Source organism: Podarcis melisellensis (genome assembly GCF_964234715.1).
Source record: "Podarcis melisellensis genome assembly, chromosome: 4".
Taxonomy (NCBI): domain Eukaryota; kingdom Metazoa; phylum Chordata; class Lepidosauria; order Squamata; family Lacertidae; genus Podarcis; species Podarcis melisellensis.
Genome location: NC_138531.1, coordinates 55435237 through 55459761, shown reverse-complemented (window position 1 = coordinate 55459761; position 24525 = coordinate 55435237). Strand labels below are relative to the sequence as shown.

Genomic DNA, 24525 nt, shown 5'->3' with positions numbered 1-24525 from the left:
GAATTAGAGTACAGTTTCTCAAGTACAAAGATAAGGTTAAGTACTGATGCTAGCACTTGTACTCATTGCAAGAATTACACAACACCAATACCTTTGTTCGAGTCATTGACCTTTGTGGTTAACAGTCTTTGCTGCCTGGTGAAATAAAATGCATTTAATAGCAACCCCACCAGCTGCCTTTCCATTTGGCTGCAGAAGAGTTCTGTGTTAATTTTTAAAGGCTGGAAAGGACACACTAATAGCAGGATCCAGCTCTCCACAATGTAGCTGAAAGTGCATAGTGAAACAACCTTGCTGAAAATAAGCAAGTCTTGATCTATTCAGAGCTGGGATGGGAAAGAAGGTTGGATGGCTGCCTGCCATGGATTCATTGCAGGGGGTTGGAATAGATGACCCTTGTGGTCATTTCCAATTCTACAATTCTATGAAACTGGTTGGGAACCCTATTTATCCCACCTTGGGTCCAATGATGGAAGGCAGGGAGGATGCAACCACCTGGGAGACCATGACTGCTGAAAGAGAAGTATTTTAAAATATACTAAGCTATTTTGGATCTCTTATTCTCCAAAATGGATAACTGCATCAGCCTCTATCAAAGATTAAGTATGAAGCATCTATATTTATTGGATCAATATTGTGTTTTAAATATTTGTAAGCACATGCAAAAAATCCATATTCCAGATATGGTTTGTCGCTATCCTACCTGTGTGTTGTGTGTCTGTGTGAACTAAACAACTGGGGGGGGGGGAAACATTACTCATAGAAACCAGCAGGGGCTGCCTGAGCTCCATAAAATAACTTCCCACATATACAGAAATTATTTTCATTCTTCTTATTAATCTTTGTCAGAAGACATATTCATTTTTACAATTCTTTCTTTCCTTGTTTACACACATTATACAGTATGTTCATCAATTGTGATGGGTGTCCTAAATTATTGATTACCGAGACTGACAAATTTCTTGCCAGTCTCACATCAGACTGAATCATAATTCTCACCTAAATACACTATAAATAGCAATAACACCCCCCCCAAAAAACCCACATCTTTGTGGGCCTACAACTTCTACCTACATATTTCTTCCTCTCCTTCTATAGCCTAATGTATCTTCAGAAAATGCAGAATAATTTTGAAAATATATTTAAGTTCTTGCCTCTCTACATTAAACTGTTTGGTTCTGACAGTGCACAAGTATTCCACTCTGCAACTCTTTTATTTCTGTCCTAAATATTTGTGCTTGTGCTACGTGCCTACAAAACTAGCACGTCAGGCTTTGTAACACCGCGGGTGCTAAATGTACAATGCCAGGTTGTTGCATTATTATTTTAATCTGGAAAAAGCAACTTGGGGGTGGTGGTGTCCAGTCATGACCCTTTCCTTATCACACCATGGTCCTGAGGGCAGCAAAGGGTGCAAATTTCCAGGTGTAACAGTATCTTTAGAAGGTGATTCCATCAGCACTACGGATGGGAGGAAAGGAGCATAAGAATGCAACATCAAGTCACATGTAGTTTGGGTACAGCAGTTGGTATGCTCCATCCTAAAACAGTTCTATACTGGTTCATCAAGTCGCTGGGTAAGATCAGCTTTTCTCAGAATTTTTCATTTGCAAACCACTTGAAAAATCCTGGGGGTTTCAGTGGACTATTAACAAAACTTTCAAACCAAATAAGAAAGCTCAGTTGGTATCAAGATTGTCCTCACAGGTATGACGAGAGCACACACTGGCAGAATAGTCAAAAGATGCGCCACTTGTCACAAACACTGGTTAAGATTGATTTAACCCTCAGGTTCAACCCCCGTAACACTTTTACAAAATTGTGTGAAACAAGTAGTGAGCTGGCACAGGAAATGATTGCAGTCACATTCATACCATGTCATATGAGGGAAAAGAAAACAAGGTTGCTTTGTAGCGCATACTGTATTTTGGACAATATATTCTAGTGATTTCCCAACAGCAATAGCACTGAACTTTTAAATCCATGCTGTATGTTTAAAGGAGTGGTACCATTATGTGATCTCTGGTGACTTTTAAGAGATCTTTAAGAGAACTTAAGAGAAGGCTCTCAACTCCACACAAAAGTACCAGATGTACTTATAATCCCAAGCATGTTTACTCAAACGCAAGTCTCAGTGGGTTCAATGGGGCTTTTCTCACACAAGTGTGCATGGATTCGCTTAGGTAGAGACTAAGCCCCACTTGGACTCAGTGGAACTTACTTCCAAAGAAACATGCATAGGACTGGGCTGCTGACCTATGCTTATGCCAATCCTTATTTTGCTTACTTTGGGAGGGACAGCCTGCAGAGCGGTGATGTAGTTCTCCAGAGCAACACGGCGACGGTCATTGAGCATGGCTTCAACCCGTGCCATGTGAGTCTCCACTAGCTGCTGTCTCTCATTTGCAGCTTCTTGTTCCAACGATTCCACCTTCTCTTGGAAGTGCTGTTGTAGAAGAAACACAAGTTGTCACAAGACAGCAACAGGAAACTTGAAACCAGCAGATGCCACCCAACTGATTCTAAAATATCCCATTTTTAAACTGTCTCGGAATTGCACTGAATAAACTGGGAGCTTCTGGCATTTAGCGTTTCCTGCATTTCTTATTATCGGGTGCTGCCAATCTTTCCCACTCTCTAAAAATCATGGAAATGACATTTCCGCATGATCCAGTGATGTGGCTTAGTTTCCACTTGGACAGCCAACAACATAAAAATTGCTTGAGTGTGCATAATCAAGGTAAGAGAACCCATTCTTCACCAAGTTAATGATCAAAAAGCACAATATCTTTTCCCTTTCCTTTCAAAAAAAGCAGGTAATTCTAGACTGAAGGGTTTTTAAAACAAACAAGCAAGGAAGGAAGCAAAAAAAACAAAGAGGTCCCATTGGGCAGCTGTTTTAGCAGTGGATGAGTGATGGTACTCCTTCTGGATGGCATGTTGCTGTGTTGTGGCAGCAATATATAAAAATAAAACCATGCAGCTGTGTGTGTGTGTGTGTGTGTGTGTGTGTGTGTGTGTGTGAGAGAGAGAGAGAGAGAGAGAGAGAGAGAGAGAAAGTTCAGTGTTAAGGCCCCATTGGTGTCACTGTACAGATGCTCGCCCTGATCTTAAGTTTGGAACCCAAATACCCAACAGGCACACAGTGTTTTGTATGCACAGTGGTTAAGCTCAGACTTCTTCACAGCTACACCTCACAGGTGATGGGTACCATATCATCTTCATCACAGAATTCAAAGAATATGTAAATCATTCATGTTAAGATCACAAGGAGCCTCCACCCATGCTTCCTTCAAACTATAAAGATGTGGCAAATTGCACGGACAGGGCTGCAGCATGACTGAACATGGAAGTCCTGACTCACATTCAAATTACATGGAGAAGATGTAGCAGTATCAATCTCCTTTTCTCAAAAGGACTATCAGCTGTATTGGTATCGTATGACCAGGATTTAAGCCACCTAGACTTGTGAAGGCAGATTCCACATTGTGTTGAGGGAGTGATCTCCAAATTCACAGGACAGAACAAGTAACCCTACATTTTGAAACCTCAAGGTACACAATGGAACTCAGTTTTGCTACACATTTATTTTTATTTTGCAATCCTCATTGGTATGGAACATTCCTTTTTCTCCTTACCTGGATGACTGCCTTTTTATCAGCCTTTGGCAAATTCTTTGCTTGGTGTTCTGCCTCCTCCCATTCCCTCATGACCTGCCCAGACATAAAACACAATACGAGCAAATTGTATTAGGTTCATACTCAGAAGGTGATTTGAGATTTTCTGGTGGTTGGAAAAATAAAATTAATCCAACAAAGCTATTTTGTGCTGGCACCCACAACACTTTTATCAATTTATGATTACAGGCACCTGATTTTTATTTTTACAAAAAAAATCAGCATTGTTTTAGAGTATAAATTTTTAATTATTAGCTCATGTATCCTCCCAATAATGAGCCCAGAACAACAAAACTAAATGTAATGTATACACTGCCTCTCAAGGACAGGTTTCAACCCTGCTACTCTGTCCACCCCACCAAGCTAACTATGACCAATATGAAAATAAGTCAGGTTTTAAATGGAAAGCTGGAAAACAAATGGGCAAAAATTGAGTTTCCCTTCAATATACCACTTGCTGTGAAGTGTTTTAGTTTTTCTGCAACAATGGCATACGGCTAAGATCAAACTGACAAGCAAAATAACACACTTCTGAAACTCTTTCCCACAATTAGCGCTCTGAATTTTAAGGTCCTTCACAACAGGCCTTTTCTTTTTTGAGGGGGCAGAAACTGAACAGTTATATGAATCAGCGAGCAGATTCTATTACATATTATGCTCAGGGATTATGAAACACAGAAGGCAGATGATTTGTGAAACCATATATTAAGAGATCAGGTTCTTCATTCCCTAAATATGTCTGTCCCCCGTCCCCCGCTTAAAGACCAAAGTACCTTGAACATTATTGAATCTATAGCATTAATTTAAATATCTGTGTGATCTGTTACTTCATCTAACACACTTTTTAAATATAAAAAAGAGAAAGCTTAAAAGCAGCCAAGGCATAGGGGAAAGAAAACTGAGACTGTGGGTCCGCTGTAGCTTTATTTTTTGTATATATATATATGTGTGTGTGTGTGTGTGTGTTTGTGTGTGTGTGTGTGTATAGATAAGTAGATAGATGATATAGATAGATATAGATAGGGGTGTGTGTGTGTGTGGTTTTGGAGGGGAATGGGGAAGTTGCCTGCTTTTTTGCAGGTTTTTTTTTTTAATGGGGGTACAAATATTTTGCCTGTTCTTCTGGAACGGAGGCTGTAAATGCTGGAATTTTTTTCTTCAGTGAACCTGCTATTTTGCACATGGCTAACACACTCTGTGGAAATTAGCATTACAGTGGTACCTCGGGTTACATACGCTTCAGGTTACAGACTCCGCTAACCCAGAAATAGTACCTCGGGTTAAGAACTTAGCTTCAGGATGAGAACAGAAATTGTGCTCCAGCGGCGCGGCAGCAGCGGGCGGTCTCATTAGCTAAAGTGGTGCTTCAGGTTAAGAACAGAGCTCCGGAACGAATTACCGTATTTTTCGCACCATAGGGCGCACCCGACCATAGGGCGCACCCATTTTTTGGGGGGGAAATAAAGGGGAAAAAATTATTTCCCCCCCCCCCAGGCGCGGGGCTGGGGCGGGGGAAGCTCGAGCTTCCCCCGACCCCAGCCCGCAAACAGGCAGCTCTCTGCAAGCCGTGGGAGCACTCCCGCTGCTTGTGGAGAGGTCCGCGAAGCCTGGGCGCGCTGAGCTCAGCGTGCGCAGGCTTCGGCATGCTGGCAACTCCCCGCAAGGAGCCGGAGCGCTCCGGCTCCTTGCGGAGAGGTCCACGAAGCCTGGGCGCGCTGAGCTCAGCGCGCGCAGGCTTCGGCATGCTGGCAACTCTCCGCAAGGAGCTGGAGTGCTCCCGCTCCTTGCGAAGAGGTCCGCGAAGCCTGGAGAGCGTGAGGGGTCGGTGCGCACCGACCCCTCTCACTCTCCAGGCTTCAGCGAAAGCCTGCATTCGCACCATAGGACGCACACACATTTCCCCTTCATTTTTGGAGGGGAAAAAGTGCGTCCTATGGTGCGAAAAATACGGTAAGTATTTTACCTGAGGTGCCACTGTACTGCCAATGTGAGAAGACAGTATTTGGCTTGAGCAAGTTTTCAACATCTCTCATCCACTCCTCAAACATTTTAAGTATGAGGAAGGTGAGATTATAAAATGGCAGGTCATGAGGCTGGTCTGAAGAGATGCAAATTGGGAGGCCCAGAGTTCAGTCTGGTGCAGGGATGATAAATACCTTGCAGAACTTGAAGAGCATGGTTATCTTTAAAAAAATAAGACATTGGCCCAAGCTGTTATTTTAGCAGGCTATGTTTTTGTCATCAGTTAAATCTGAATGGTCTATTTACTCTAGCTGGTCAGAAAAATTCATCAGCTTCTGCCAGACACCATCCACATACATAAGTGTCACAAGAAAAGGAAAAATAAATACATTTTGGGTTTTCGTTTTTTGAAGGTCACGGATTTAGAAATAATCTATTTTTTTAAAAAAATCATCTGTAGGGGATGGACAAACCCAAGTGATGGAAACAAGAATAAAAATCACTAGATTAACATGCATTCATTGAAGAAGGGCTCCCCAAGAACCATGAAGTTGTCCTATAAGTGCTTATAAAGCTATTCTCCTTCATTGAAAATACAAAGCTATCACAGCCATACAGATTTATGATACTTCAAAGACTTGGCTGTTTCATGCCGAGAAAATGACAACTTCTGGGCTGAGATTTAAAGAAGGCAGCCATTTCAAAGTCAAACTGTTCTCAGAATTCAGGACACACAGCATGATATAATGCAGGGAAATGGATGGGGAGAAGAGACAACATATGCCATCCATTATTATCAAGGCATATTCTAATCACAGCAACCCCATTGTACTTCAAAAAGGAGATTTTAGATTTTATCCTGAGTAGGTGTTCTACGCAGCGAGTTTTACGATTATCAGCAGTTCTGATATGTCTGAGAGAAAGGGCATATGGAAAACACCTGCCAACCATGAGGTAATTCTCAAAAAAGCAAAACAAAAACCCCAAATGTCTCTACTAGTTATATGAAGAACACTGTAAAACCTAAGCAAGTGCTATGGCATGACTGCCAAGAGACTGGGTATTCTGCTTGCGCCTGGACAGTTGCTACACGGCCAGTCCTGAGAAGAAGAGAGCTATTTGCTTCAGACCACAGAGACAGCTGTCTGGAATGAATTTGTATGAGGACATGTTAAAAGAAGCTACAAAGCAGGCAAGCTTATATGTCCCAGGAATAAAAAACTTAAGAAACTGATAAGGTGAAATCAGTGTGCATGATAGGGTTTTACTGACGCTTTCAATGAGGATTAAAAACAAAAAACAAACTCTATACGAATATTTGAAAACCCACCACCACAAACCTATAACAATCAGGATCTCCTCACCCCTTTCCTAGAACAGCAGTGCACACATAACATTAGAGATGTAAATGTTTCAGAAGAGGACAACCAAGATAGTCAATGGGACAAGCCAATTCCACTTTGAGGAAAGGCTAAAATGGGGCTTTTCAGTTGAGAGAAAAGTTGAGTGGAAACAGGTGAATACAATTATGTAATGTGTGGAGAAAGTAAACAGGCAATGAAATACAGTAGCATAAACATTAGAGGGCATTGTTGCATGTTTCCCCCACCCTCCCAAACATCCTTTCAGCTCCAAATGTCTCACTGCACTTTGCACAGAACCATAATATACTGTATTTTTTGATCTATAAGACTCACTTTTCCCCTCCTAAAAAGTAAGGGGAGATGTGTGTGCTTTTTATGGAGTGAATGCGCAGCTATCCCAGAAGCCAGAACAGCAAGAGGGATTGCTGCTTTCGCTGCGCAGTGATCCCTCTTGCTGTTCTGGCTTCTGAGATTCAGAATATTTTTTTTCTTGTTTTCCTCCTCCAAAAACTAGGTGCATCTTGTGGTCTGGTGCGTCTTATAGAGCGAAAAATCCGGTAATTCCTGCCCGCTCACCCAAATTGGTTCTATGAAAAAATGCAAGTCTAATATGTACCACTTTTCTTTCACTGCATGTCAATAGACTGACTGTCAACAACAACAAAAACTTGTGCAGTAAATTATGCAAGGAGAGATCTTCTGACCCATTTTAGGGAGGAGAAAGGATATCAAGCACCAATAGGAAGATCAGTTTATAACACCAACTTGCAGCTCACCTGAGACATTCTTTCACGGTGCTTGGCTTCAAGCCTCTCTTTTGCTTTTTGGAAATGGGAATGCTCATTCTCATCACCAGGTGTCTCCAAGTACTTGTCAACAGCATCAGGAGTGCTGGCAGCTGTGGTGGGAACTATGGATGGGGATTTACAAAAGGAATAAAGAGGCAAATGGTTCACTTTAAAAGTGAAATATAGAAGCATCTGTACACTTCCAATATACGGCAACTATTTAAAGCAACTAGCTACTAGAGGAATATAAGAAGAGGATGGTTCATAAAGAGAAGATTTTGCTTCATGGCAGTGGGGAGGATACCCCACACAGATAAAAGATTTTGCCCACATTAGGAATTAAGAAAGCATGCAAAAATTCAAGTTATTCCAGTTCACGTAAAATATATAAACAATCAGAAAAGGCAAGGATTTTAAAACTAAGTACAGTACTGTGTTTTGAAAACAAACATGTGCCCCAACACACATGCACATATTTCAAAAACATCTCCAGAGGCAATTTAACTCCCGAGCCATACTGCCTGAAGTCCAGAGGGAGCATATTACAACTCTGTTCTACAAAACCCTTTTCTTATATATAACTTCCAACAACACATTTGCATTGTCTGACTGTTCTATACACCTAACCATTTTTATCATCATGTTAGAATTGCTGAGATATACTTTGGTTCTATGTTTTCTATTTTACTGGGAGACGGAAATAGTGTACTAACAAAGATTTGATATACTGTATGCAGCTCCACAAATTTCTAACTTCCAGAAAAAGGCCACACACTTTTGTTTCTCATTATATGACTGACATTAACAATTCCTAATGGTCAAATGCCAAATTTCACTACTAATAATTTAGGGTTTGACCAAACCTTCTTTTAGCTTTAAGTGGAATTAGGAACAGCCAAAGCTGCCTTATAGGCTACCTATGCTCCCAGGAAAGGTCTTTAAATTCCCCTATCTAACCCTTTCAACTGGAGTACTAAACCCGAGAGTTTCTGCAGGGGAAAATATGTTCCTGACTATCACTACACTACAATAATTTCCCAAAATACAGATAAAAAAATCAAAAGCTTATTTAAACATGAAATTGTAATGTGTACACATGCAGATAAGCACTCAAAGTGTCTTCACTGGAATTTTATTTCTCTATATTATTGTTTATCCAAATATCAAAGTGTATTTTAAGCCCTTTTGCAGCATTCTGAATTTTCAGGAACTGATGGAGGAGTAAACTTTCCAAATATAAGAAATGAACATGAAATGCATTCAACAATCAATATATAAGATGCATTTCCAAACTGAAAGATGCTAAATATTTCACATTTCAGTGTTTCTGCACAACCCATATATGACCATTTTAGAGAACCTCTGAAGGCATAGGACATACCGAAATTAGAAAAATGTACATTCTTGTGAGCATGCATATTTGAGTACAACTTCACAGTTTTAGTTTCGAAGACAATCAGTACCAAAGATTTAAGGTACAACTACTTGTGCGATGGCTCTTTCTTTAGAAAGACTCAAAATTATCTGCAGAAAGTGCCACCCAAATTACCTATCAACAATAGAAAAGTTCACAGAAACATCTCTCTACTGTCACTATTATAGGCAGGATGACGACGCAGGTGTTGTATCCTGCAACTGTTGACAGAAAGGTTATGAGTTCCCTGTTAGACAAACAGCTAGTTTCAGCATAGAGTCTATGTTAGGAATGGTACCAATACTAATTGAACAAGTGGTACTGCACAAGCTGTAGCCGTGTCCAGCAATGGCAAATTTTTGTATGTTGCACAAAGCAAACCACATCGATTTGAGGCATGTCCAATTTGTACTGCTAATATTTTCCCACAAGGCAAAAGAACCTGTTTCCAAACTGATTTCTGAGAGATAAATGCATAGCCCTGTCTCACCCCACTGGGAAATGCAGATGGCTTCTTCAAAAGAAAGCACATCTGAGGCAAAGCTATCACATTTTGCTGACATCCAGACTACAGTACTTTACACCCGGAAAAATATTAAGTCCCCTTGACAAAAAAAAGGAAGAAGGAAAAAAAGAAGTTGCAATGAGAAGTGTTTGCACAGCAATCTTAGGCACTCAGCGGTTAGTGCTTGCGAAACTCGTGATGCAATGCTTTCCATTTGGCGGTCATGTCATTTTCTGACTTTTAAATTCCAAACTTTTTTTAATTAATAGAAGCTGGCTGCTCCACTATCATCCCTGAAAATAGAGCACACAGCAAGTACAGCTGAACCGGGGGTGGGGTGGGGGAGGTAGAGGCAGTTGATCCCAGGACACTACTGTATGGTAGCAAGATGGAAGGACTGGTGCAGTTCAATACTTGACTGCTGCCTGGGGCAACTGCTGTTCACTTTAGGCAACATATTGCATAGCTGTGCCAAAGAGCAACGTAGCCCTGACAAGGAAAGAATAAGAGGCAAACGAGATGTGTCAGCAGCAGATCAGATTGCTTGACTTTTGTGCTTCCCCATTCACATTTAAGGAGGAGAATACAGGGCCATAGAAGGAGGAGGAGGAGGAGGAGGAGGAGGAGGAGGAGGAGGAGGAGGAGGCAGGCTTGCTTCCAAGTGGCCTGCTCTCCTACTCCCACAAATGTCTTTCTCTCGTATGAGCTCGCTTCCAGCACCAAAGACTGTCTTAAGTGAAATGTTCCAGTGACTATGTGTGAGATGTGGGGCTGGAGGGTTGGTTGGATGGAAGACAGTTTAGAACAGGGATGGGAAGCAGGTGACCCTCCATATGTTATTTGACTAAAACTCCCATCATCCCTGACAGGTGGGGCTAATACCAGTTGGACCACCAACACCACCCTACACTACTGTCTCAGAATAAACATATATTTCACATCACCAAGAACTGGTTCACATAGTTGTCCTTTACAAGGTGAATCTGGTTTGATACCCAATAAATTTATTCTGTCCTTCAGATTAGGGATTAGGAACCTGTGGACCTCTAGATGTCGATGGATTACAACTTTCATCTCCCCTGACTGTTGACTGAGGTTGATGGGAGTCCAAAGCAAATGGAAGTTCATGGGTTCTCCACTCCCAATTTAGCATCCCTAAAATTATCAGCTAAAGGCAAACTGGAAATTGGATTGGACAATGTGTGTCCTGAGGCATGCACACCCCACACTCCCAACTATTCACAGAGCACAGGATGTGCACATCTGCATTATGCCCTTCAGAAGTAGGGCTAGATAAACAAACTCACCTAGCGTCAAACCAACAGAGCAGCTGAACTGCAAGAACAGGGAAGCCCTGAAATCCAGCAGCCTCACACAATAGCATTTCTTTCAAAGCTTTCTTTCCCTGTCTGTTTTCTTAGCTTACATGCTAGCATTAATTCTGCATCCTGCTTAGCACCAGGATGCTAAGGAAGCTCTAATTTGGGACATGTGCTGGGTTTTTAATACAGATAGAGAATGTTAAATACATAATGTCTTCTTATTGCATGACATTGATTGTAGTTGGGTGGGGGTGAGCTACGTTATGTAAATCTTAAGAGGCTGCTTCAACATCAATTCTGTGAATACATTCCAAACACAACACAATACATTCTTGCTGTAAAAATGAGCATGTTTATGCCCTATGTAAAAACCAAAAGAAGCCAAACAAACAAATGTATGTTACTTCTGTGCACCTCCTTTTTAAAAACTGGATTAAATTGCTAGTTTAACCTCAGACTAGCTCATATGTCTGTCTCGCTTTTTGACTTTACCACGCTTTCCATTTTAAAGGTGATGGAACAGTATTTTAATGCAGATAAGTCCGGCGTGATTTTTATTCTCAGCCGCTCCACGGCACCTAGCTAGTTGTAAATTGGCTTGACTGAGTACTTTTTGTCACCTGCATCCAGGGATCAATATCAACTCACACACCACGGGGCAATTTCAAACTGACATGCACTTGAATCATTGCAGCAAAAGGATTTACTACTGTGTGGATTAATTACAGCTCCTCGTTCTGCCACTGCCATGGCACTAGTCCACTGCAGAGATGTGCAGAGTAGAATTAAATGCTGTAGTATGAGGCTTAACCTTCAAGCCTCTCAATGAAATATATTTTAGCACAACTAAATGCTAGTTTAACTACTACAGTTGAAGAGTCCATTTTCAACAGATAAACAATACTCAAAGTGCTTTATGATCGTATTTGTCAAAATGACACTGCTATATAATCATTACTGTTTGCTTGTTACAATCTTTTCCTGGGAAACAAAAATAGGGACGGTATATTTCAAAGACAATTCTGTGATCTTGAACTCTGAACCTAGGTTTTCAAAATTCAAGTCTCTTCTTTTCTTCCCTGTTCTCTTAAAACTATGTGTATGAACCAACATAGTTACTTATTATTATTATTTTTACTGCTGAAACTTCATAAAATAAAATGTTTAAAGCTTTTAGCCTCTGTAGCACTTCTGGGTAAGGAAAACACACTCATAAGCACACTGTTGGAGAGGATAATGACTCTTTAAAACAATGCACCTGCAATTTCAAAAGAAACTGTTATACAGACCTAATATTTCCAAGAAAGAATACTGTCTGGACTATTCCACTATCAGCTATAAAATGGTTAATGCCAACAAATTTTAAGATATTGCTAAACCACTCAACTCACTAATGAGACTGGCAAAATCCCCAAAAAAATGTGTTTCATTTTCTGGCAGCTTGAGGAAAACATCCGAGCACTAGAGATAAGGAACATTTTCTTTTAAATAGTTTCTTGATTTCTCTGGAACTGGATGGTGCCAATAAAGCAACAAAAACTGGCTTGGTTGGATTCTCGGAGGAACAAAACTATAGCAGAATGCAAACCTGGTTTTGCTGAAAATTAACTGCAAAGAGAGAATCGGGAAGCTGTCTGTGAAATCACTAGCCAGGATACACCTTGATTTGGCCAAGAAGCAGTGCTAGTTCCTCATTCCATCAGTACACAAGAGGTGATGTGTTCAACGCTCTTATGTTGCTTGCCAGTTCTTACAGACAGCAGATGCATTTGGGACATTGTTAGAATGAAGGGAATAAGCTGCATTTCCAGGCTGCTCTCCCCCTCCTTCAAAAGCTTTTAATTCAATTTTTGATTAACCAACCTTTAGCATAAGGTCCAAAACTTATAAACAGTGGTTTAACTTAACTATGGTTTCTTGAAGCAAGCCATCTTCATAACAATTGTTTAAAGTTGTTTTGTTTTAAACAAAGTCAAGAAGAACTAGGGTTCGTTGAGTTTGGACAAAATTGACTACAGTTCATCAAAAACAGAAGTGAAGGCTTCCGAACTCCTGCTTGTGGATGTGCTGGAGGAGAGGGTGTGAGCCTGAGTCTTACTGTGACTTGTTTCCTTCACAATAAACAATGGTTTACTGTGATGTTCAAATGCAATTCTACAAGGGCAGCACTGAGATGGAGGAGAAGGAAGCTGGCAAGAAAGGCCAAGAGAGAAAGCAGAAAGACCGGGGGGGGGGGCTGGCTGAAGTTGGTGGGGCAGTGCCCCATTCACCCTGATGGACCCACCTCCAGTGGAGAGCCCCTAATCCAGGCTTCCTCAACCTCGGCCCTCCAGATGTTTTGTGACTACAATTCCCATCATCCCTGACCACTGGTCCTGCTAGCTAGGGATCATGGGAGTGTAGGACAAAAAACATCTGGAGGGCCGAGGTTGAGGAAGCCTGCCCTATTCTGATATATTCTGTCAACTTGAGAGTGAAATGAAATTCAACAATTAAAAATAGCAGCTGTGCCATAAATCATTTTTCCACAATACAAATACATGGATTAGGATCCAACAGAATAAGTCCTGTGAGATTAAAGGGTGTGTGTGTAGATTTGCTTTTTAAAAACAGCAGCTACTCCAGACCGCCCAGCAATCCAGGCAATTCATAAACATTGGGATTACAGTGTAAGCCCCATTATTGGCATCCAGCCATGTTCTAGGTTAACCCAACCCCTTTCATAATTGCAATGTTATTAACACAAAAAAACCCAACAATGTATTACCCATACAATTAATCACACTTAAGGTGCACAGCATGCATTTCTTTTTAAGATATCTTTAATTATGCTGTGCTTTAACAGTTGTGTGTGTGTGTGTGGGAAATCTACTCTGAAATATAGTATTGAGATTTCCTCAATTCTAAATTCTACTGGAGGGAGTGGGGGAGAAACTAAAGGTTAAGTGGATTCTATGCATGCATGAAAGGTAATATTTAAAGTAAGTTCACTGTTATCCACCCAGGTCTGACATTATCTCATTTGTTTGCTAAAATAAACTGTGCTTAGCATTTCTAATGCCTGATGGCTAGCTAATTTCAACAAGACTAGAGAAATAAAATAAAAATTATGAAAAAGTTATACTGTTTGTGTACATCTTGCTTTTCTTTATATAAACTAAATGCAAAAAGGTAATAAAATAAATACTGCATAGTAAACCCTATTCAAATGACTAGAATAAATTTCAAACAATAAAATCAAGGGGGGAGGGGAGAGATATTCCTCATGAAAATTGGGATACAAACTTTTATCCACATTAAAAGATCAGCAGAATAAAAAGGTCCTAGCCACTCACCAGACGCTTAAAAGACAGGGTGTCAATCAAAAATTTCAAGGAAGATCTACAACATGGGTGCCACATTAGAAAAGGCGCAGTCTAACACCCCAATCAATTATGCTTATGAAAGTGGTGATGCACTGTGGGGCCTCTAGTGTTGAGCACAGTATGTCAAGATTGCATGAGGGGTGGTTTTCCTTCAAACAGCATTTTACTCTGATATAAAGTTTATGATGTATGATGGTGTGTTCTTGATTAAATGGTTACTATCTCACTCAGGAAGACTATGCTGAATAAGCATCTGAGGTGAGAAACTGTCTGAAACTGTACTGGTTTCTAGGCCTTCTTCTTCCCAAGGGAGAAGGAAGTAGATTGAGCTGACAAGGAAGCAACCGAGGGTTGTTTTGTTAGTCCAGTGTCTTGGAAACCAAGAATTCAGTCTGTCATACATCGGCTCCAGTAAATGGACCTTTGAGATTCAGGGCAAAATCACATTTATAAAAACATTAATTTGTACAGTTCATACTACAGATTGGATGACTGATGCATGTTTGAATTATCTCTCTAGTTTCTGCTCAGATTTGACCCAATAGTGCAACTATAACTCATTTTCCTAATGAAAACTGGTTTGGTTGAATTTAATTTGATGTGCTTCAAGATTTGGAGTCTCTTCAGAGAGTCTACCTGAGGGGGCAACTTATCAGGCTTTCCTTTGTCACAGAAGGCGTGAAGTAGTGTGACATGTTTCAGTATAAAAGTGAGAAGCCTTAACCTTTAAAGTTATCTCAGATGAAAATGAGGTGAAATATCCCTTGCTAGATAGAAGACAAGAGAGAAAGAGAAGCAGCCTATATTTCATGTTGAGAAGAAAAGGCTGGAATTGTGTTTATGGAATTCGATTTGCTCTCTCTCTTCAGGTCCCCCCGCCCATGGGAATTCTATGAGGCAGAGCTGAGACAACAGGACAGTTACATCAAAGCTATTATATGCCTTATTTGGTTCAGACCACAGTTCAGTTTTTCAGCTTTTAAAACTATAAAAACTATCAATTTTAATCAATCTCCCCACAATACTATATGACGTCTGCTGTGTAGCTACCTTAAATAGATTTTTCAAATGTACATTTTTGTTTGTTTTAATCTTGTACAAATCTGCTGTTGGGTTTTTTGCTTTTGTCTCATACAAATATTTTTTAAAATATATCCTAGAACCTTTGGTTTACAGACCTTTGGACAGATCTTTGCCAGGGCCACCCTAACGGTCAATATTTGAACAATTTGAGACCTCTGCTAGAAATTGGGGTGGGGTAAGGATGGTGTCAATAGAAGACTGTGTTGAAAAATGGGCCATACAACTTTCCAAAGAATAAAGCAGTCCAGATGATCTGAGAAGTTAGCACAAATAGTCCAACAAAGCACACTATAGCTAATGATGTTGATGTTTCTGCAAACCAAATGTTTCTGCAAACCAAAGACTTACCACAGTTTAGGGTTTGGGCAACATACTAAACTATGGGTAATCAAAAGAAGTAGTGGAAGTTTCCAATCTCTTCCTTGTGACTGTATTGAAAGAGAGGCGAGGGAGAATTCCATGAACCAGAGGCCTGTTCCCAGTGTTTATTGTGACGTCCAAACACAAACGTTCAATTGTTTGCTAGTTACCCAATGTACAAAATAACAAAAACAATGTGCACACATGTGTGAAACAGACACTTTCCTTATCACCACCGGGGGGGGGGGGAGATCTGTTTTATAAAAGGAAAAGTAAAGATATAAGCAAACTGAGTAACTTTTTCCACTGGAACCATTTTGTTGTTGTTTTTTATAATGTGAATATATGCATCCTGGCATTCTGATGCATGTCTAGTGTTTTCCCAAAAGAGAACAGCAAACAATTATAAAACAACGAAAGGCAGCTTTACAGGCTTGTGGGCTGTTTCTGTTTTAATCATGCATTGTACGTGCATGAGAACAAAGGCACAGACACACACGAGCAAATGCATTTCTAAAGCAAGTCCTACAACAGAGACTCTCATTCCAAGTGCCTCATCTCCCTGCTTCCATTACCTTGTGCCTATAACAAGTCACAGATGGGAAAACAAAAGTCGCCAATTGTCAAGCTTGAATAGAAAGAAAGAGACACACGTACTAATGGCCAAACACACTCTACAAGATGTGAGCAATTAAGAGAAGCTGACAGAGGGATGTACGGTTAGTGGTGGTAAAGGCCCACTCCCAGGGGAATTAAGCAGCAGAGCCAAAGTGGCACAAGATAGAAAAGAGAGAGAGAGACTGCCACAGGCTGGAGAGGTCCACTTACTGACGCTGCCACAGACTGCCATGCAGTATTCCTCAGTGTCAAAGTTGTTTCGGTTTCCACCGCATCCGCCGTAAAAGAATGGTGCACATTTTCCTTCAGTCACATCAAAGTACCAGCGGGAGATCATTGAGCGGCAAGGACCAGTCTCAGCTTGTTCAGAGCACACCTCTAATTATAGGAGATGTGGAGGAACTATATTTAGCGTGAAAGTGGAATTGTCAATGCTCTTCTACATACCTTTATTTGTAGTCATATACATAGCCCTAGGAGACCAGGAGTTACCCTAGGAAGAGGTTAATCTACTAGGTGTCTCCCTACATGTTTGTTACATCATTCAAAAACCAACTGCTTTTAGTCCCACAATTCAAATCGGATTCAAACCATTCAAGCTATTGGTTCTTGTCTCAGTGGAGCACTGAAAGCCCATCAGGGAGGACTGAACTGTACACTATTTACTTTGGAAATGCTCATGCATTGCCACATTATAAAATCACCCCTCAGAAGACAAAATTGAAGTACAGTGAAAGCTATTTCTCCCTATGCCGAAAGGACTGATACACCGATGAAGGCAGGACAGCTGAAGTTACTCCCAATATAGTCCCATTCTCAATGACGACCCTTAAAACAAGAGGTATCCAGTTTTGTGTGCTTCTGTGTATGACAGGGGGCCATGTCCTAATGAAACACATCACACATCTACAAGCTTAAATGGATTTTGTTATTTAGGTTAGCCACTATATCTGCCTCTGAACTAAAAATGTAAAAAATAAAAATAAAAATCTATATGCTCATCTTAGAATCCCATTATGCATCAGTGTACATATCTGTAGCCCTTTACCAATAATGTTCCAAACAGGAAATATATATATACATATATATATACAGATACACATACTCCTTTGTAAACCTGCAGAACATTAAATGGCTGAACATAAAATGGCAGTTCTTCAGTTGTCATTCCTTTCCCCTTTCCTCATGGAAGCAGAGTTTGATATGAACTTTATCCTGAACATTTTTAGGAGCATAATTTTGTTATTATTCCATCCTATCACTGCATGTTTCTACGTCATACTCAACCTGCTAGCCAGTATGTCTTTCAAATCACTTCAACTGTAAATAAGCCAAATTTCCCTCCCCACTTACAAATGGTTGCTGAGACTTTCAACGCACTTTTCACCTAGGATATTTATCTTACCTCATACAAAATGCATTTGATCTTACATTTTTGCAAAATTACAAACATCTTTACACTATAAGCTAAGTCCTTCCACATTCCTCTGAAGATTATCTTGGCAAGTCTGCTCACATCAACTGGGACCAATTGTGAAGGGCTACTGTGCCTGGTAAGATTGTATGTGGTCAGGTTCACATGTAACAATAAGCAAAGAACCTTGGCCTAAGGTTAAACCCAATTACTGCTTCCCGGCTGAGTCGGCAAACAATTTAGGAAGGGGATAGCTTAAGAGTTGCATCTAAATCCAGGAGGGTGGCTTGTTTCGCCTTAAACTATGATCTATTGTTGGCTTAGAAAGCTTGGCTTGTTTAGGCAGAATAAACGCAATCCCAGGTTCAGACAGAACACTAATCTATCCCCCTCCTAATAGTTGGTTTATTAATGGATGGTTTATTACGTCAAGGTTCTTGGCTCACTGCTACAAATACTAGGAAAACACAGAACCCTTGTGTGCATCTCATATAAAAGCAGTAATGTTATGCCACCTTTTTCCGGTGTTGCCCAATTGGCACAGGACCATGACGACGCCTTCTCTGTGGCCATTTCACACTTCTGGAATGTCCTCTTTAGTGAACTGCATCTGTCTCCCTCATTATTAACTTTCAGGAAGAATTTAAAAACATTCCTGTTCACTCAAGTGTTTTATGACTGTTCCTAACAACCCTGAGATTATTAGCTGTGAGGGTATCTGAGTATCTTGCATGTTTTTAGACATTCTTAGTATGTTTTGGTTTTTAATTGTGTGGTTGGTGGTGGTGTTTTTACTTTTTTGATGTTTGCTGCCATGGACTCCCGTGAAAGAAAGGTGGAAAAGACACAGTCAAGAAATAAAATTAATATTGAAATATTCATCCCTAAATGGTATGTGGCACCTTTGGCACTTTAGGGTATATTGGGTACTGCACTTGATAGACTGCATTTTGTAAATCAACTGTGTCTACATATGGCCATATGAGCCATCACACTGCTCTGATGTTTTATTTACTGATATTTTACTGAAATGTTTTATTGACAGATATCTGTTTAATTCCTTTGTTTCTTTGGTTAGAAAATTGTATCTATATATTTTTCTTTTACATTTTTGTTATGTGTAAACCGCTTAGGGGTTTTGCAAATGAATTGACACCAGAATATTATGAATACTTTATTTGGAACATCCAGTTGGCCTTGTGTTACGTATGTCTAAATGTACAACACAAGAGAACAAAAAAATGTAGATGTCTTAGCAGAACCACACAACAGTTTTGAAAATATATAAGCCCAAGTCTCTTAAGTTGGCAAGCTAGTACCTGACTGTGCAGGAATTTTATATGGTGTATAGTACAGACAGTTACCTGAGAGTAAGTTGGTTTGAACTCAGCAGGAGTTACCTTTAAGCAAAAATGCGCAAGACTGTACTGTGTATAATTTAGAGCACAATCCTATACATGTCTACTCTGATGTAAGCCTCCCTAAGCTCAATGGGGTTTCCTCTAGGTAAGTGGATATAGAATTTCAGACATATTCCCTGAACAGAACGTCCAAGTTTAACTTTACCAAGAAGAAAATTATTTTTTTCTAAAAATAACTTAGAATCAGAAGCCAAATACTAATTTTAACACCCAAAGACAAAAGCTAATTACACAAGAGGCATTTTCGAATTTATCTGGAGACAGCTGCGAAGCTGGCATGCATTTTTAAGAATAAAGCTTAGGCATTAGCTACACCATGGCAATATTCTCCCAGCAGGCAGTTACAGGAAGGAAAATTAAATTATTCATTTCGACTCCAGTCCAATAGAACAATTATTTCTACCATGGTAAATACCTTAAAACTGTAATCTGTACCCACAAATAATTAAAATTAAATTTCACTTCCAAATGTTTATTTTTAATTCAGCGAAAAAGAATAATTAGGACATGAATTTAGCAGTTAATATAGTGCACCTGGAATATATAGGGCAACATCCAATTAAGTCATACTTTCAGTCAATCTGTTTGTATGACTCACTTTGGCTATCCCCCATGGCCTTCTAGTTAGCATATTATACTTTAAGAACTCCTGTTTTATTTTCCTGAAATATTCATTTCAAATCAAGGAATCAAATAGTTCCAGGCAGCAATTGTTTTGCATGGGGGTTCTGCTCTCAGTCCCTGCGAGCATTCTTGGTGTGCATCCTGCCCTCTTCTGGGTCCAAAAGGACCCGCACGTCCACAGCCATGTGTCGACTGGATGTGCCTAAAATGAGTACCGCCTGCACTGCACAAAGGAAAGAGCACTACTTTTATTTTACCTAAATTGGCAGACTTACATAATTTAATGGCCAGGAATATTACATTCATAAATTGCTCTCTTGTTAATGGATTGTATACACCCTGTTTTTTTTTTAAATACATGGATCCAGTTCTGCCCATGTCAAACTTTAAGATGGTAAGTGAAATTTCTCCCTCAGGTTTGATGGAAATACCAGTGTCTTTATGTAAGCCACTTGGGATACGGACCAATTGTTGTTGCTACTCTGTAAAGTGCCCTGTAAACTGATGGCACTACAGTGGTACCTTGGGTTACATACGCTTCAGGTTACAGACTCTGCTAACCCAGAAATAGTACCTCGGGTTAAGAACTTTGCTTCAGGATGAGAACAGAAATCGTGCGGTGGTGGCGGTGCAGCGGCAGCAGGAGGCCCCATTAGCTAAAGTGGTGCTTCAGGTTAAGAACAGTTTCAGGTTAAGAACAGACCTCTGAATGAATTAAGTACTTAACCCGAGGTACCACAGTATATAAAAACGAGCAACAGAAATGACCTTCCAAGTCCATTTGCTCTGACAATATCCATTTCCTAATGTTTCCAACAGTCATACAAGGACAAAAGAATGATAGTAAAAAAAAAAAAAGGCGAGTATATAGAACTATATTTACAGTAGTGGGAATAAAGAATAATTCACAAATATCAAAATACCATATATAAGCACCAACAGGTGAATTAAAAATGACAGATCTACAGGACTAGTGGCATTAATCAAGGATAGCCCAGTAAATACAAATACATGACTCAGACCTTTGTGAAGTCTCCCGTAGCTGCAAAATGGTTGCTTACAGGCTGTTGTGTTTACAAGACGGCTGGATGTCCTGTAGCTTCCTTTCAGTATCTTCCTTTAGGTGAGAATTAAGCTTAAAAAATCTATTTTTGTGTGTGTGTGTGTGTGTGTGTGTGTGTGTGTATGGAGAAAGGAAGCATCTGAGTAACAACTATCACGAAAGAACAAAAGAACTCAGGAAATGGCTGCACCAAGACACATTGCTCAGCTTCAGCCAGACCTTATAAAATGGCATTCACTTTTTTCTCTCATCAATATTCCTAATACCAAAGTGACATGACATCTAACAAAGCAGCTGCGACACACAGCAGACCTTTTATAATGGCTGGTGATTAAAGTGTGATCAGAACACAGGTAGGCAAAAGTACAATAAATAGCCCTAGAATCAGTATGAAAGATGGTCATTCAGTATTAAAAAATGTCTCATCTTCTGAGGACGCTTCCTGTCATTTTTCTTCCTTGCAAACCTATCTGTGAACGCATGGGGAAAAAGAGATCGTCTCTGGAAATGTCATGCCAATATGACTTAGATCTGTGGCGAGAACACGGTTTCTCAGCATGCACCTCTGCTTCCTTGCTTATCATTTCTCTAGGTCTTCTTGCTTTGTCACTTTCAGGTCCTTGAAAAGGCTTCTGAGGGAGTGACAAGTGCTGTGGGCAACTGTGTTATCTGCCATAGGAAAGAAATTAGCAACCTGCAGCTCACAAGTAATAGCACCTGTGCAGACTGAATGCTAGCTAAACGTACAAACCTAAAAGAAAACCAATGCATTAGCAGCACAGACTCAGTCCCCCGATGCTATTGAGAGCCTCTGAAAACAGATATACGCTTGTCTCATGACGATGCTTATAGAAATGAAGAGTTGTACTACTAGTCTCCCAGGAAAACATTCTTACGTGAAGCCATTCTCTCCACCACCACCACCATCCCTGCTTTACTGAAGCAGAACAGCTGCTAAGAACACACCTTTCATATAATATGTTTGCCGACGGGCAAGAAATAACAGGCTGCCACCTGTCATTCTCCAGGCAGGATTTAAACTGCAATGTTCCTGAAAATGGAAGCATTTTGTGTGTGTTCCATTCTAGCAAGAAGAGGTTTGGCTCCTGCTTATTAAATATGAGGAGAAATTACAGTGAAGAAAAATATACTGGCTACAATCTTTCCCTGCGTGAGTGCAGCAGTTATGGCATGCAGAGGGATCTCCATTTGAACAACACTTTTGTTTCCCCTCCTCTCTTGGTGCTCCCATGTGGAGAAAGAGAGGCCTGTGAGCACTCTCCTTCTTCAATATCCAGCCTACCTTCTCCACTCTGTCGAGGAAGACAAGCTCAGACCCAGATTCATTGATTGAGCAAAGGAAGAGAGACTGTATGGGCGACACATACAACTGTGTTTTCCACTCTCTAAAACAACTTTTTGATGGGAATGAGGGAAAGCACTTTCTCTGTTTTGACCCCCAAGGTGCTGAATGTCCTTTTGCAGGAAATCTGCATCTGTCCTAATGGAATATATTTTTGTTTATGTCAGGTCCTTAGCCTGATCACTGGCCAAATACAGCTTTTGCTGCATTTGGAGTTTAAAAGTAGGATAAAAATATATATCCACCAGCAAAGCAAATGAGGAGTTCCATGGAATGTTCTGCTAGCCACCAGATGGTTCAATACACATAGAAGTAATAAAAGAGGTCTGAATAAGTAATACTTATTTGATCGTTTTTCCACATTTCAACTAAAATGCAATTAGGATCTCCTCTATTCAAAGCATACTTGTTGTAAGCTACTTTCCCATCACTGCTTTATTTAATTGGCCTAGTGCAGAGGTAATGTTGCTAAGCTCAAAACCTTGGCTAAGTGACTGGGAATAGACCAGACTCAGAAATGTCTTCCTCCATTCCCCAGAATTGATTTATCGACTCCTTCCTTTCTCCACACTAGTTGTGATTTATCAGCACACCTGCATCAATGCTAACTTCAGTCTTGAATCTTGTTTGACAACACTATGGAACCTGGTAATTTATTTGTCATGCCAATTTGTATCTCTGCTCTTCTCCAATTATGTACTCAAGGCGGTTAATAACAATGCAGTACAATGTAATAATACACAACACAGCAAAACATCTATAGGAAACATATTCAAAAGCAACTAAAACACTTGAGTTCTTAGGTAGCACGAACCATGATTACCATTGATACAGGTGCAAAGAGAAATCATGGTTAAAGCCAACAAGGAAAAGGAAGGAGAGGAGGAGTCTGTATGCTGCCTTGAGCTCTCTCTGGTGTGCTTTTGCCCTCAAGATGTTGATAAACACAAGTCCCATCTGTCTCAGCAAGCATGGCCAAAGACCAGGGTTGGTGGAAGCTGTAGTTCAGCAACATCTGCAGGATGGGGGGGGGCAAAGGGTCCCCACACCTGAGCTACTTGAAGGAAAGGAAAGAGATAAATGTGACTAACAAAATAATAATAGTACTGAAAGCTCTCATTTCTACATATGTGTTCATCCCTCTCTCATAAATACTCCAGAACACAGAATAGGTTATTCTGTTGTGGAAAATATCCATGCTTCTTCAACTTTCTAAGCATCCTATGAAGTGTAAATCCCCCAAGATTTTTTTTAATTATTTTTTACAATTAAGTGCTATTCATATTCTGCTAACAAAATAAACACCACGGCCATTCTTGTATCCTATACTTGTTTCTCACTATATCCTGTAAATCTAAATTTGTACCATCTTCTGGCTTCTAAATGATGATAGCTTAAGAAAGGTTGGGGGAGGGGAGAGAGTAATTAAACCACCAATCTATTTTTGTTACCCCCAAGAACATTTTTCATTCTTAATATAAGCTGATGACCCAGCAAGCAAACCCCCTCTTGACATGCATCCTTTCCCATCTCATACCTTACTAAAACTGTTCACCACATGGTTGACGCTATTTTAAATTAAAAGTTCATATCTATTTTAAATCACTTTTTATCCATGCACACAGAGATGACAATCATCAAAACATGATTTAGGTTGTTACTGGGATTCTGAGGGGAGCAAAAGGGGGCAGGGAGTAGCACGCAAATTTGGCAAATCACAATGGAAAAGCATGATTGGTATAGCAACTTGGAATATTTTGCTGTTTGGAACATTTTTTGCAGTAATGGGCATATGCACACTGTGAAGATCAGTTCCTTAGACCTCATGCTCTATAAATAACAGCTTACCTCGAACAACCTCTTCTACAGACTCTGTAGTTGTGGTAGTGGTGGTGGCGATACTGGTTGTTCGTTCGGTGGCTTCCTGAAACTGATCATCTCCCTCTTCTTCAGCTTCATCACCATCTTCATCGTCGTCATCAGCATTTTCATCCTCCACATCTGTAATGTCCTCTTCCTCTGTCAACTGTTCTTCTGCTATCTTGTCATAACTGCGAACAGCAATGGATTCTGTTAAACTCCTCACAATATGTTTTTTAAAGCAATTAATTCACAGCTTTATGGAGATACAGCCTTTATTAAACTGATCACTGAGAAAAGAAAAGAACTTTTCTACACTGAG

General features: G+C 40.2%; 1 protein-coding gene across 4 annotated transcripts in view; it reads right to left on the bottom strand.

Moving 5' to 3' along the window:
• Nucleotides 1-24525, bottom strand: part of APP (amyloid beta precursor protein) — a 145782-nt gene that overhangs the window by 31034 nt on the left and 90223 nt on the right. For 2 of the 4 annotated variants that reach the window (XM_081908000.1, XM_081907999.1), the window contains exons 6-10: nucleotides 24192-24394; nucleotides 16669-16836; nucleotides 7780-7913; nucleotides 3639-3713; nucleotides 2288-2446 (exon numbers count right to left, since the gene is read on the bottom strand). In XM_081908000.1, coding sequence (XP_081764126.1) covers nucleotides 2288-2446; nucleotides 3639-3713; nucleotides 7780-7913; nucleotides 16669-16836; nucleotides 24192-24394 — 739 coding nt within the window. The remainder of the gene's footprint in view (nucleotides 1-2287; nucleotides 2447-3638; nucleotides 3714-7779; nucleotides 7914-16668; nucleotides 16837-24191; nucleotides 24395-24525) is intronic. The other 2 variants (XM_081908002.1, XM_081908001.1) reach the window with 1 other exon arrangement.